The sequence below is a fragment of the Brienomyrus brachyistius genome, chromosome 24 (genome assembly GCF_023856365.1).
Source record: "Brienomyrus brachyistius isolate T26 chromosome 24, BBRACH_0.4, whole genome shotgun sequence".
Lineage (NCBI taxonomy): Eukaryota > Metazoa > Chordata > Actinopteri > Osteoglossiformes > Mormyridae > Brienomyrus > Brienomyrus brachyistius.
In genome coordinates this window covers 6,680,392-6,695,301 of record NC_064556.1, presented here as the reverse complement: position 1 = coordinate 6,695,301, position 14,910 = coordinate 6,680,392, and the positions used below count along the sequence as shown (strand labels likewise).

The 14,910-nt window shown below is 50.1% G+C and overlaps 1 protein-coding gene across 1 annotated transcript in view; it reads left to right on the top strand.

Annotated features, from left to right (window-relative positions):
- The window catches only part of LOC125720018 (teneurin-2-like), a 73,833-nt gene that overhangs the window by 43,112 nt on the left and 15,811 nt on the right, over positions 1-14,910 (top strand). Inside the window, 12 exon segments of the mRNA XM_048994952.1 lie at positions 338-543; positions 1,317-1,512; positions 2,520-2,621; positions 3,532-3,726; positions 4,653-4,696; positions 4,698-4,838; positions 4,840-4,855; positions 5,528-5,559; positions 5,561-5,714; positions 10,766-10,912; positions 12,945-13,155; positions 14,110-14,229. Of these exon segments, the coding sequence (XP_048850909.1) occupies positions 338-543; positions 1,317-1,512; positions 2,520-2,621; positions 3,532-3,726; positions 4,653-4,696; positions 4,698-4,838; positions 4,840-4,855; positions 5,528-5,559; positions 5,561-5,714; positions 10,766-10,912; positions 12,945-13,155; positions 14,110-14,229 (1,564 nt within the window).

Here is a 14,910-nt window from a genome sequence, read left to right as displayed (position 1 = left end):
GATGTGGGTATTTTGTGTCCGTGCAGAGATGTGGGTGTTTCGTGTCCGTGCAGAGATGTGGGTGTTTCGTGTCCGTGCAGAGATGTGGGTGTTTCGTGTCCGTGCAGAGATGTGGGTGTTTCGTGTCCGTGCAGAGATGTGGGTGTTTCGTGTCCGTGCAGAGATGTGGGTGTTTTGTGTCCGTGCAGAGATGTGGGTGTTACGTATGCGTGCAGAGATGTGGGTGTTACGTATGCGTGCGGAGATGTGGGTGTTTCGTGTCCGTGCGGAGATGTGGGTGTTTCGTGTGTTATGTGCCTTTCCGTAACAGGCCACTCCCTCCCCCCCTCTGCCGCAGGACCCTGGATGCCCCGAAACATCAGCATCGACACAGGTGAACTCGAGCTGGGCCGGCGGGTCACCCAGGAAGTGCCCCCTGGAATGTTCTGGAGGTCCCTGCTGCACATCACCCAGGCACAGTTCCTCAAGTTCAATATCACCCTTGGCAAGGACGCACTGTTTGGGGTCTACATCCGCAAGGGGCTGCCTCCCTCCCATGCGCAGGTGCCCCACCTCTCCATACACTCTCCTGACACTGTGTTACCAGGTACAGACCTTTGACTCCACATCCCCCCAGTGTAAGTGTGGGTGACTGGGCTTTAATGGACACCCCCTTACTGGTAGAGCTGGTGGGTAACTTTACAGAACCCCTCTCTGAATCTCGGCAGCCGCATAAGGGCTGTTAGTCAACCGCTGAAAACATGGGCACACCTCCAGGGTCACGGGTTCAAGCGCAGCCCGCAATGCATGTGTGTGGGGATGAACTCACCCTTCGAGACAGTTAGTGGCCCCGTGAGACATGGGTGGGGCGAGAGGCTGGTTTGGCACTGAACCGGCTCGGCGAGCATATCAATAACCATTTAAGAGCAGAGCTGGTATCTCTCTCCCCTCCAGCCAGAAAGGGAATTTACCCTAAACTCCTAAATGGTGGTTATCAGTGAGCTGAGGACCTTATCCCCCTAGCCCACCCTCCCCCCCCCCCACCCCATTGGTAGCATCCACACCCTCCCTGCTTCTCATTCAGCAGAGTCTGAAAAGTGTGTTGGTGTGGATCTTTCCCAGAGGGCCTGGTGGCCAGGGGCAGTGAACTCAAACCATGCATTTATGTGTGGCCCCCTATTGGTCACAGACAGTCACTACACTCAGGGGCCCAAAAGTGCCTTTTTGAGTCCCAGAAATGAGAAACTGCCCCAGCCAATGGCATTCATGTGGACACGGAGCAAATCCCTGGCCGGCAGTCTGATAGCATTGTGCCCCCACTCCCCTCCCCCGGGCAGTATGACTACATGGAGCGACTAGACGGCCGAGAGAAGTGGAGCGTGGTGGAGTCGCCACGGGAACGGCGCAGCGTGCAGACGGTGGTGCTGAACGAGGCCGTCTTCGTGCAGCACCTGCACCCCGGCAGCTGGCACCTGGCCTTCTACAATGACGGCAAGGAGCGCGAGATGGTCTCCTTCAACACCGTGGTGCTGGGTGGGTTCTCGCTCTTCACAGTCCATGATTCTGTCGGCCTGTTATTGGTGGAAGATCTTCGAGAAGATAGTGGGGTTTTTTTTTTTTAAAGCCTGGGTCTTGCAGTACCCAGGGGGCCGATCGTCAGGCCAGGTCACCGATTTGTGGCGTGGAGAGAAGGATCGGGTCCGTGACCGTGAGATTCTAGGAGCTCCAAGCTTCTCGTTAAGCCTGACATCATGTGCAATTAGATACCTAATATCTATACTGGAAACTGAGTGATCAGAACAATTAGAGTTTGCAGTGGAGCTCAGAAGAGTAAATAACGGGATTTTAAGGGGCTTTGAACCAATGTCCACTCTGCTTCCTCGGCCCCCCATGGTTCTCAGCAGGACCCAGCTCTGATCTGTGGTTGCTAACCAACAGTGACATATTCATGTAAAAAATAGTAGGAAATGAAGGCCATACTGGGGACATGAACCAGGCAGGGAGGTGGGTGGGGGAGCTTTTAAGGGGGGGGGGGGTGGGTGGGTTTCTGACTCCCTTCTCCAGCTCCGTGCTGAGCGATGTCATCCATCTCTCTTGACAGGGAGCTAAGTAGCACTGAAACAGAGCTAGCATGTTCCTGCCCGGGGGGGGCGGGTAAAGTGTTTCAGCCTACTCAGTTACCTAAGCAGCAGCACCCCCTGCTGGTAGACACAGGTCAAGGCGTCCCCCCCTCCTCATCAGTAACCGGGACAGCGCTGCCCCCCCCCCCAGTGGCCGATAACTATCCTTCACGCTCCTGTGGTGCGTGAGGCACTAAGGCGTGGTGTGACCCCCCGCTTTTAGAGGTATCTAGACACACATAGGAAACCCCCGTGAGCAACCGAAGAAGGAGAATGGGATAAATGGAGAATGAGCTGGTGGGGCCGGCCTGTGACGGATGGCTGAAGAAATGTGAGCTCAATAAATATGCCAGCGCCACATAAGTGATGGCTCATTATCATATTATTATTATCCGACTCGAGCTCCCCATGCCTTCACAGAATCCGTGCAAGAATGCCCCCAGAATTGCCATGGCAACGGCGAGTGCGTGTCTGGAGTGTGCCACTGCTTCCCGGGCTTTCACGGAATGGACTGCGCCAAAGGTAGGAGGCGGGGGGGGGGGGGAGAAACCAGTCAGGGGGGAGGGAGAGATGAGCGGGGAGACTGACATCCGCTGAACTGCCCCCCGTCCCGTTGATTCATTGTTGCACTAATGCATTCGTTTTGATGCCCCCCCACCCCCCACTGAAGCCGACTTGATCTGCAACATGGTACAAGCTCCGCGCTTAAGTCTTCCTGACGGAAAGGCGTGAAGCAGCCCTTCCTGGCCCGTTTTAGGGCCCCGACGCACCGCCTCATCTCTCCCTGCTCATTAATAACACTGTTCAAACACTTAGAGGGCTGCCTGTCTGCCTGGGGCTGCTGGGGGGCAGGGGGGGGGAGCATTTATCATTATTATTACACTCCTTGGACATGGAAATGTGCCTGAACATTACTGTGTCTTTTATTTAATTCCGTCTGCGCGGCTCTTCCTCTCCGTCTCTTTGCCTTTCACTTTCATCCTTTGCCGTCTCCCCTTCATCCTCTCATCTCTCTCTCCGGCCTCCACCCTCCTCCTTACTCTCGCATCCTTTCATCTCGTGGCCTCCTCCCTCCATCCTGTTCTTCTCCCTGCCATCTTCCACCTCTTCTTCTCCTCCTTGCACCCTCCTCCTGCCGATTTTTTTCCCTCCATCCTATACCCCTTCCTCTCCTCTTCCCACCCTTCTCACTATCACGTCTCTCCATCCTATACCTCTTCTCCTCATCCCTCCGTCCTACACTGCTTCTCCTCATCCCTCCGTTCTAAACTTCTTCTTCTCCTCTTCCCGCCCTCCTTCCATCATTTCCCTTCATCCTACACCTCTTCTCCGTGTCCTCCCCAACCTCCTGATCCCTCTCGTTCCCTCCATCCTGTACTCCACCATCCTTTCCCTCCCTCCTTCTCTCCTCCCCTGCTCTTCTCCCCTCCAGCCGCCTGCCCGGTCTTGTGCAGCGGAAACGGTCAGTACGACAAGGGCGTCTGCGTCTGCTACAGCGGCTGGAAGGGTCCCGAATGCGACCTGACCGCCAGCCAGTGTGTCGACCCACAATGCAGCGGGCAGGGCACCTGCACGGAGGGCACCTGCGTCTGCAACACCGGCTACAAAGGCGAAAGCTGTGGGGAGGGTGAGGGCTCTTATCCGCACCCGTCACACGTCATCAAGTGGCATTACATCACATTGCTGCTCCCCTTAACAAGCAGGGCACTCAGCCGTGGCAGGGAAGAGGGTGTGGGAGTGCAGCAAAGCATTATGGGGATTTTATTAGGTAATGTAGATCAGCCTATTGATTTCATTAGTCAGGAGTGCAACCTCGACGTTTCATTTGCTCCCTGAGTTTCTGGCACGTCCGGTTTATCAGGCAGAAAGACGTGTGGAAAACATTCCTGGAAAGGAGGGGATAGGGCGACGTGATTAAAAACAGCAGACACTCGGAAAGAGGTTGGTCTGGGTGCCCCCCCCCCCCCCCCCCCCGTCTTCGTCTTCCTGTTTATCTCTCCTCTGTCGTTCTTTTTCTTGCCTCTCCTGTCTTTTTTTCCTTTAACCCGATATTCATTACCTCCGAGTCACTCGTCCAATTTACCTGCAGCCAGGGCGACACCTGAATCGATACCCGCAATCCGAATTTCTGCCGCATAAGCAGGAGTTGTTTCTATGGTCCCGCCTGAAGAGCGGAGGGGGGGGGGGACACAGAAGGTGTTCTGTCACAGCCAGATAACATAATGGAAGCGAGGCGTGCTGGACAGGGTAGTCGAGGGCTTGCAGATCCACGAAATAGTTTTTCTTCACTCGTGCGGCGAGATACCCTTGTCACACTGGAGGTCAGAATCAATCCTGGCACTGTGCCACTCCAAACGGGACGGCTCCGATCGCACAGCTTCCAGCGCGATACATAAACCCTGCCGTTGTTGTGTACGTGATGTTTTTTAAAGCCCCGTAAGAGCCGTCCAGGGCGCTGCTGGGGAATCCATCACTTGTGCTTTGAGGTGCCCGCAGATCTGCCCGACGGTCCGCCGACATTCACCTCACACCCTCCGCCCTTCGCCTTTCCAGTGGACTGCCTGGACCCCGCCTGCTCCGGGAACGGCATCTGCGTCAAGGGGGGAGTGCCACTGCAAGCCAGGCTGGGCGGGGCCCCTGTGCGAGGCCCCCAGGGCCCAGTGCCCCGACCAGTGCCACAGCCGCGGAGCCTACATCCCGGACACGGGGGTGTGCAGCTGTGACCCCAACTGGATGGGTCCCCGACTGCTCCGTGGGTCAGCTTCTCGCCCGCAACCCCCCTCCCACCATTCATCCTCGGCCATTTCCTGATAAAATGCTGTGATCTCAGTAGCGCCGAAGGTCACCTTGGAGAGGAGGGAGGAGGATTTACTGCATGTGATTTTAGGCCTCCTGATATCTGGGGGGCAGGGGCATGGTGGCCAGTGGAAGATGGATGGATAGATGCTTAGTTTGCCCATCCATCATGCAGTGCGATGACACCTGTCATCATTCAGTCCCCCATTTTATGCACATGCTCAGCCCTTTAAGTCAGAGGCCCTGTTTCACTGCTCCACTGAAAATAGGGAGCCCAGTACCAGCATTCGGTTCATTTAAAGGAGACTTTTATCCAAAGCAGTGTACTATTTTGATAAAGCAGGGTCATACAGTCCCTGGAGAAATTGGGGGTTAAAGGCCTTGCTCAGAGGCCCAGAGATGAAATCTGTCTGCCGATGCTGGGATTTGAACCAGTGATCAGAGGTTTAGTACCCTAACCCCCCCCTCCTCTGTTCTTAAAGTTAGCGGAACGCCTAAAGCCGCATGACCGCATTCCTGGCTCTGCTGCTCTCGTCCGGTGATTTTCCTCCGCCGCCGGCGTGCTGTATGTGTATGTACACGCGTGTGTCTGAGCCCGCGTGCCCGCCCCGTGTTTCCCCCCCCCCCCGCAGAGGTGTGCTCGGTGGACTGCGGCGCCCACGGCGGTGTGCATGGGCGGGGCCTGCCGCTGCGAGGAGGGCTGGACGGGCGCAGCCTGCGACCAGCGCGTCTGCAGCCCGCAGTGCATGAAGCACGGCACCTGCAAGGATGGCAAGTGCCAGTGTCAGCAGGGCTGGAACGGCGAGCACTGCACCATCGGTAGGCACACGCCCCCCCATTCGCACCCAGCCAATCACGGCACTGCGGTCAGCCGCCAATCACCACCTGACAACCAATCAGTCAATGCAGCCAGCCAATCACGCCACTGCGGCCAGCCAATCCCAACCTGACACCTAGTCAGTCACTGCAGCCAGCCAATCACAATATTACCCTCAGCCAATCACAGCACTGCGGCCAGCCAATCACAACCTGGCACCCAGTCAGTCAATGCAGCCAGCCAATCACAATCCTACCCCCAGCCAATCACTGTGCGCTTTCCCTAACCATTGGGCGGGCCCAGGTCTGGGAGGATCCAGGTGGAGGCCACCCCAGGTGGGGGATGACACAGATGAGCATGCTGGACTTGTAATGGCTGGCAGTATTTAGCAGAGGTGCAAAGTTCAGGTCCCAAGAGTAAAATTCCAGACCAAGACCAGCTGAGTACTCTCTGAATGTGACTCTTTATACTCAACTGGTTGGTTGAAACAAAACCTCGGTCTGGATTTTTGCTTTCGGAAGCTGAACTTTTCAACTCTGGGTTTTAGTTCTTTATGTAATGATCAGTGGTATTTTGACGCATCGAGACATGCCTGCATTTCTGCCCCTCTGTAGTAATTCCCTGGAGGCACCAGCAGTAAATGTGCGTCACTGATAATTAAATGTATTATAGTTCACGGCCCACGTTTTTATTCCAGGGAGAAAGATAAAAGCATCTGGTTCTTCCTGTGAAACTGTGCATTACCGTGGCCCTGCCTGGCGCCCTCTGCAGGACACTGTGGGTTAGGGTTGGGCTGCCTGGACCGCTCACCTCACATGTTCGGCCCCCTTTGGGTTCCAGAACGCTCCGCTGGGCGAGTTCCTGCCTCTCGCTCTCTGTATCCCAGCAGGTTCTCCTGATCTCTGCCTTTTTTCTTCCCCTGAAACGCAGGCAGAGCGTCATACCTGTGACGCTTGTATCATCCTCACCGTCTGTGTGATTTTTCCATGTTCGGTGACTTTCCACACTCATGTGAATTCCCTCACCCCCCCCCCCCACCTCCCCATGAAACATGTTGTCTGAAAATCTGCACGTTTTGTCTTTAACGCAGACTATTCGGATAAACTTGACAAAGGTATCGTATCTCTATCCCCCCTTTGCCTCGCTTTGTGTTTTGATTTAGCTGGGCACCTATAGAACGCTTTCCCCACTGGAAAGCGCAGCTGGTCGGCCTGTAGACATAGTATTGTGCAGTGTTTTTCTGTCCTGTGCGCAGTAGATAGACTTGCTTGTTAACTAGTTCTTGTGTTTTATTGTGCCGATAACGCTGCTGTTGGTGGACATGGTCGTCTGGCTCTCTCCCCAGTCCTGCGCCTGGGATTTCAGGGCGGTGTCTGCATTGCACTGCAAGAAGCACCAACATCACTGTTTTCTGGGTGGGGTCCCTGCATACCCGCTCCGGGGGGGGGGGGGGGTCAGTCCAGCCGGGGGTCTGTGTTAACTGGCAATTTAAGAGGCAGTTTGAGTTCATTTCAAGTCACATTCGACAGAATGTGTTTCCTGAAGACCTCGATTCATCCTCCAAGTTGTGTTCGAAGTAACCGCAGTGACGAAAAAACATACAAGATTCTAAATATCTTCGATTCCCCTCTTTAAAATGGACAAAGCAGCATTCGTTATTTAATCACTCATTCCTTTCCAGCAAAACTGAAAAATCTAAACACAACTGCCATTAACATGATAATGTGCATGTATTTTATTATATATTATACAATAAATGAAACCAGCAATACATGAATGTTCTTTATATTTCAAAAACTGTAGCAAATCCTCAGCAAACACATTCTTTATAGAGATTTAATATAGTAAAATAGCTCATTGATTAGCATCAAGTTTGAGTTGTGCCTAATTGAAACCTCAGCTGGACTGAACCGCACCACACACTATCAGGAGGACTGAGAAACACTGACACGCATCTTCCGCATCACGCACCTCCTCTGCTCCCACAAATACGGTGCGTATATCACTGTGATGTGTGTTGCATGTTAGCGCGCACACACACTCCTACGCGTGTGCCCGCAGCTTATACACGGGTTGCCTCACGGTGTCCTCGGGGCTGGCTGAGCGACGATCTTCCTTACCCCTCTCAGACTCTCGTGCTCGGCCGCAGCGGGGGAAGAGCTGAGAGCCGCTTGTTCTCATTTGCGGGGGGGGGAGGAGGGTGTCTACCACACCAGTCCGGATGATGCAAAGCTAAGGAAAGAATATAAGCGGGCGGGGCCATCTCTCCAAAAATAATAACCCGGTGAGAAATATTACTTTGGCTCATTGTTAAATTTCATGAGTGTCAAAGTGGACGGACAGTGGTCTGACCGCCTGCTGTTACTTACCGACCAAATTTACTCTTTTTATTTTTATTTTCGCACTGTGCACACGCTTTTCTCCTGGATAGCTGCCGATAGGATTCTTTCGCGCAATTTGCATAGACGTTTCCCGTCTTTCTGCTAATTAAAGTCCAAATCCAGCCACTGCAAGTGCAGAGATTGTGCCCTCATATGGATTTACACTGAGTTGAATATTGAATGATGATTGGCAGTGATATCTGCGCGGCTACTGCGTCCTTGGCCATGCATAAATTCCGCGTGCAACCCGGTGGTTTTAACTAGCAGGTCACAAAACGTGCGGTGGATGCGCGTGCATGAAGGCATAATGAGATTTATCCAACAGCGGTGATTGCCAACTGTAGGGAAGGAATTTTGAAATGTATCACATCGTTATGAATTTTATTCCATCTTAATTTTCATGCATTTAGTTACTGTCAGTCAGTACCATCTCTCAGTTCTGCTTGCATAAATTGAAATGCGTCTCACTTGATACACATGATGCGTTTTAGTGTGCTAGGGAAATAAATGGTATCTACACCACCTGAACTCTTAATCAACAACATGTGAATTTTTAAAACGTGATAGTTTGTGTTTGACTGTGCTGTGTATTTGCACAAGATAATAAATCCTATATCACACATGTACAAATGTACTCTCCTGTATGAGTGAAGAAATCGTATATAGCCTTAAGGAACAGCATATTTTTATTACATTAGCAATACATTACAGGTGTTCATAAAATGAACAGTTTTTGCACGGTTAGTAATAAATAGTAGCAGTAATACATATGAATGCATACAGCTCTGGAAAAAAAGAGCCCGCTCTATATTTTTTTTATACATCTGCATTTTTAAATCCTGGTTTGATCCTGGTCCTGCTGGCAGAAGGCTACGCTGCGAGGCAGGCTCCTTCGGGGCCAAACTTTCTAAGACAGCGAAGCAGGAGGCACCGACAAAGGCCAAAAACCAGCCAGGTAGAGGGCAGCACTTTCTAATGCCAGGGATGACCGTCAACTTATCCAGCAGTGCCTCATAAATCAGAGGATGACCTCAAGTGACCTTCAAAGGGAATGGGAAACATTACGTGGTACGAAGTGCACTGCTAGGACAGTTCATATCAGGCTCCCAGAAGCAGGACTGAAGTCCCATAAAGCAAGGAAGAAGCCCTTCATTAATGAGGAGAAACGGGGAAGAACCAGGCTGTAGTTTGCAAAAATATATACATTTTTTCACAGGCACACACCCATAAATTTAAAAATGAGTGAAAGTGAACATTTTGCCATGGTCTCTTAATTTTTTCCGGAGCTCTGTATTACTCCATGTAGCATTATGTATGTTCTTAGAGTTTTTGCTCATAATTATACTGGATGATTGCGCGATATAAAGCCGGCGATTAGTTACGCTGAAGACAGATGGATTAATTGACTCCTTCCTGCTTAGATCTCTCTGTTTTCCCCTCCTTGAGTGCAGCATTGACTTTCTAACCGTTTCTTCAGATCAGTCGTAACATCTGTGGCGTCATGGAGCCCCTCCCCGTTGCTTGTGGGTGTGTGGCTGAATCTCAGCTTGTGGGGGGTGGGGGGGGATTGGAGGGTTAAAGTCCTGTCCGAGGGGGGGGGTGTTGGGTGTTGGGTATGGATTTTGTTTAAATGCTTTATGAGTCTTTGACGACTGAAACTGGAAATTCAATACACAGTGCAACTGTCGCTAATTCAATTTTCTTGATCGATACGGGGGGGGGGGGGGGGGGGGGGGAATCCAAGGAGGGCTGCTTGCTCTGATATTCTCACAGGTCCTAGACAGTGGGGATCAGACGCAAGAACATTTTTAATACGGCTCTGGGGTACATTTAGAACAGCCTTTAGGCTATTTTTTACATGCAGTCTTATACACTGGGCAGGCTTTATGCTTTCAGCGATCAGTACAAATACATCACGGTTTCTCAGCATTTTTATCTTTTTTCGTTCAGCAGGTTTTGGATCCTGTCAGATTAACGACAAACATGTTGCTCTGCCCCACAGACGCCGTTAATGAACTTACCGGATCTCTTGGTTTTGGGTCTGACCTGCAGCAGCACTCCACTCGATTTCCTGACGTCTCGAATTTCATCCCTCTCTTTTTTACAAAACTTTCTTTTATTTAAGGTAGTACAAACGTCACAGAGTGATGCAGGTGACATTTCTTTCTTTAGTTACCGCGCAATAGCTTTCCGCACTCCGGCCTTCACAGACAAATCAGCCGCTGAACACAAATCAGCCACCAGTCTGCACCCAAGTGCCCATTGCATCATCGGTCCACAATATATAAATGTACCTTTGTGTTTAACTTATTAAGTCCCACCCAATATGAGACTCTCTCCTAAGCCGTTGTCTTCATGCCTCAGATGAGGTTCTGTTGGATCGGCTCGCCAACCACCACTTGTGCTTCTTGTGGCCCTTAATTTGTGAATCAGATTGAAGAAGCTTCCAGAAGGCGATTGCCCCTGCAGTAGGTTCCTCACCCACATGCCAGACCATGGTGGGGTGGCTGCATCTAAAGGAGTGGGTGCTTGTGTCTGCAGAAATGTTTATGTCTGTGGACGTCGCACGACTGTTAGGGGAACGTTAAATTCTTTGTGTCTTTCTGTCTCTCCTGTCCTCCCCCCTGCCTCTCTTCCCTGCTGCCCTGTCACACCCCCACTCCTCCCCCCAGATGGGTGTCCGAACCTGTGTAACGGTAACGGCAAGTGCACCATGGGCCAGAACAGCTGGCACTGCGAGTGCGAGACGGGATGGAGGGGTTCGGGCTGCAGTGTCGCCATGGAGACCTCCTGTGCAGACAACAAGGACAACGAGGAAGGTGAGGTAGATGGAGGAGCATGGAGAAGTATGGAGGACCATAGAGCAGCATGGAGGAGTATGGAGGAGCATAGAGGAATATGGAGGAGCATAGAGGAGTATGGAGGAGCATAGAGCATCATGAAGGACCATGGAGGAGCATAGAGGAGTATGGAGGAGCATAGAGGAGTATGGAGGAACATAGAGCAGCATGAAGGAGTATGGAGGAGCATAGAGGAATATGGAGGAGCATGGAGGAGTATGGAGGAGCATGGAGGAGTATGGAGGAGCATAGAGGAATATGGAGGAGCATGGAGGAGTATGGAGGAGCATAGAGGAATATGGAGGAGCATGGAGGAGTATGGAGGAGCATAGAGGAATATGGAGGAGCATAGAGGAGTATGGAGGAGCATAGAGCATCATGAAGGACCATGGAGGAGCATAGAGGAGTATGGAGGAGCATAGAGGAGTATGGAGGAACATAGAGCAGCATGAAGGAGTATGGAGGAGCATAGAGGAATATGGAGGAGCATGGAGGAGTATGGAGGAGCATGGAGGAGTATGGAGGAGCATAGAGGAATATGGAGGAGTATGGAGGAGCATAGAGCATCATGGAGGAGCATATAGGAGTATGGAGGAGCATAGAGGAATATGGAGGAGCATGGAGGAGTATGGAGGAGCATAGAGCATCATGGAGGAGCATATAGGAGTATGGAGGAGCATAGAGGAATATGGAGGAGTGTGGAGGAGGATGAGGGGGGATGGAGGGGGGGGCAGATACATTGTCCCGTAAGAGAAACCACTGCAGGATCATAGCTCAGTTTGATTAGTCTAATTGATGAAGAGGTAAACATTTATTTCTCAGTTCTTCTTAAAGTCCTGCTTGTACTGGACAGACATTCCCACACGTACATGTAGGCGCCCACCAGCACACACACAGGCGGGTGAGAAGACATCAGCTCACAGGAACACCCATCACACAGTTCCCCAGCACCCTTAAATCCAATGGGGCTATTATAATACCAAACCATCACAGGACACACGCACATGCACACCTACGGGGCAATATGGCAACCTCAGCATGTTTTTGGACTGTGGGGGGAAACCGGAGTACCCAGAGGAAAGCCCACGACGACACGGGGAGAGCATGCAAACTCCACACACATGGAGCCGCGGCGGAGACCGGAACGCTGGTCCCAGAGGTGTCAGACAACAATAACAACAACGATAATAACAATTTTCAGCTGTGAAGTGTGATGTTGTAAAACCATAGTAATGAAATGAAAAGTTCAGACTCAGGTTGACAGACATTGTCTCGTGCATCCAGTGAAACAGCCACCGGCCTTTTCTCAGTCGAAAAGCATGCGACTGATGAATATTTTAAATAACTCTCCTCCTCCTCCGTCTCCTTGCCTTCTCATCTTCCCGTCTGATTTGCCTGTAGACCTTTGTTCTGCTGAGCTTCTCACTGCAGGAAACTCTCAGATTTATCCCTTGTAGTGTGTTTTTTTTCCCTGCTTTATCTGAAGTCTTTCAGAGACACATTTTGTTTTTATTTCCGTTCTGTCAGTATGGCGGGGTGTGGGTAACTGGGGGGCTTGTCAAGGGAGGGGGGGGGGCTGCATTTGGGGAGAGAGATTAAAAACAGGAGCCTTCTCTGTGCCTGAATGATGTCCTGTTTGACTTTGACAAGTTTTCTAAGTGTGTAACTGATGGGATTATATTCTGATGCAACAATTTTGCTGGGTGCATGAGTGCTGAAGTCAACACACTCTTGAGATAATATAGTGAAAATGTGATAATTAAGCATCAGTAGAATTAATAATATGATGTAATATTATTTTACCAAAATAATGAGCCAAACGTGTTTAATATTAAATTGTGTTTGATGCTGAGTTTAATTTAATTTCCTTAAAATGACTGAGTTGATCATTAAATCGGTGCCTTTTCGGACTTTGTATCAAGACGAGTGATGAGGCTGGTAACGTCTGGCCAACGGTTTGGTCTCCACGGATCCGTCTGGCCACCTGTCATCCGTATCTCTTGCCTTTCAGACGGACTAACAGACTGCATGGATCCAGACTGTTGCATCCAGATTTCCTGCCAGACCAATCCGCTCTGTCTGGGGTCACGTGACCCTCTGGAGATCATTCAGCAGACACAACCGTCAGCTCAGAAAGTGAGGTCGTTCTACGACAGGGTGAAAGTGCTGGTGGGAAGGGACGGAACCCACATCATTCCCGCTGACAACCCTTTCAACGCCAGGTGACCCTGCCTTTACCGCCACCTCCTGGAGAGTCAGGGAAACACACCTCTTTGATGCAGAATTGGGTTTCATTTGCTATGGGTCTTTGGCTGCTAGGCAACCCGCGCAATGCAAGACCTCTCAGAATTTCTCTCTTGTGAGCATTTACAGGTAGATGACGGTTGACAGATCTTTCAAAAACAAAACATCTTTTGCTTTTCAAAGATCCTAATAAATATTTAATCGCAACAGAACCAGACACTGTTGTGTGTCGTTACTCAGAAAAGCCAACTTTTCAGTCATAACAACAGCGTGAAAGCGATCAGACCTGGCAATAAATACAAATCACCAAACAGACGGACTCGGGGGATTTGGCTTCTGAAGTTTTTTGTCAGACTGTTGTTCAGTACAACCTTTTGTGTTGGGGGGGTTCCTGGATAAGTGTTGGAATGTGGTTAGACTGTTTTTGACTCACCGGTTATTTACTGGCAGTAGCTGTGATTAGAATTATGGATTATTTACTATTTACACTGATTCTAATCACTGACTTGCTGCAAGCGGAGCTGATTAGACTGATGGATTACTTAAACATGATAGCACTGATTGGATTCATGGAACATTTGGTTTGATATCACCAGTTGGACCCATGGATTACCTACTACTGATTGCACTGGTCACATTCAAAGACCCCAGTAATTAATTCACTGCACAAGAAGTAGGTACGTCGAGATCATAACTGATAACCCTCACAAGAGTGACGACTGATTGGGTTGATTATTTATGCCTGATTAGATCGATTTTGATCTTAGTCTGTTTAGACTCTCGGATTCTGTGCTGCTGTTATCACCAATTGGACTTGAGAATTATTCACTTTTCCGGTAGTATTAATTGCGCTGGTGAGTTGCTCGGCATTGATAGGTCTTCCCGGCTTTGACAGCTTCATCTGATTGGCTGCTGTGTTTGTGGTTTTTCAGTCTGGCGTCTCTGATTCGAGGACAGGTTCTCACCAAGGACGGGAGTCCCCTGGTGGGAGTTAACGTGTCCTTCGTCAAATACCCCCAGTATGGATACACCCTCACAAGACGGGACGGAACGTGAGTGACGTCGCGTGTCCTACATGACGCCATACCTTCTTCCTGTTGGATCTTGACAGATCAGCATGATTTTTCATTGGCTTACACTTGCACATTGTGTACCTTTTGATTTTCTTAATGCTATTTAAAGCAAAAAAAAAATTATGTTTATGTTTCGTTTTACAGGAGCTAAAAAATATATGTTTGCATTTGTGTGGGAATACGATTAGTTAAACTAGGGAGAATCACACTGAAGAATGAGCAGCGTTCACTTTGAGTCAGACTGATTTGTAAAATTAGCTGTTTACCATCGTTAGCTGCTGCGTGTTTCACAGTTAGTGATTAAAGAGGTTAACGAACCAAGCTTTCCAATAATGTGTGTTAGACCAAGTTGCTCCAGTAGATATAAATGCAGGAAACGTTATCAATATTTAGGGAAAATGAGGCAAGAAACTGTGCAATTCCTGTGTTCCGTGGTCTGAGTGGTGGTAGTTGTGTGTGTGTGTGAGCAATGTGGGCTGATATAAGGCTCTTGTGAAGATCGATGGCCGTCGATTATAACACTTACTCCTACTAAACTCGCCGTTAGAAAGCTGGACCATTTTTATTTTAATTTTTTTTACTTTTTCCAACGGAAGGCTGTTTAAATACATAAATGTGATTCGCGGCGAATTACTAATCACCATCCAGGCCTAAGCAATT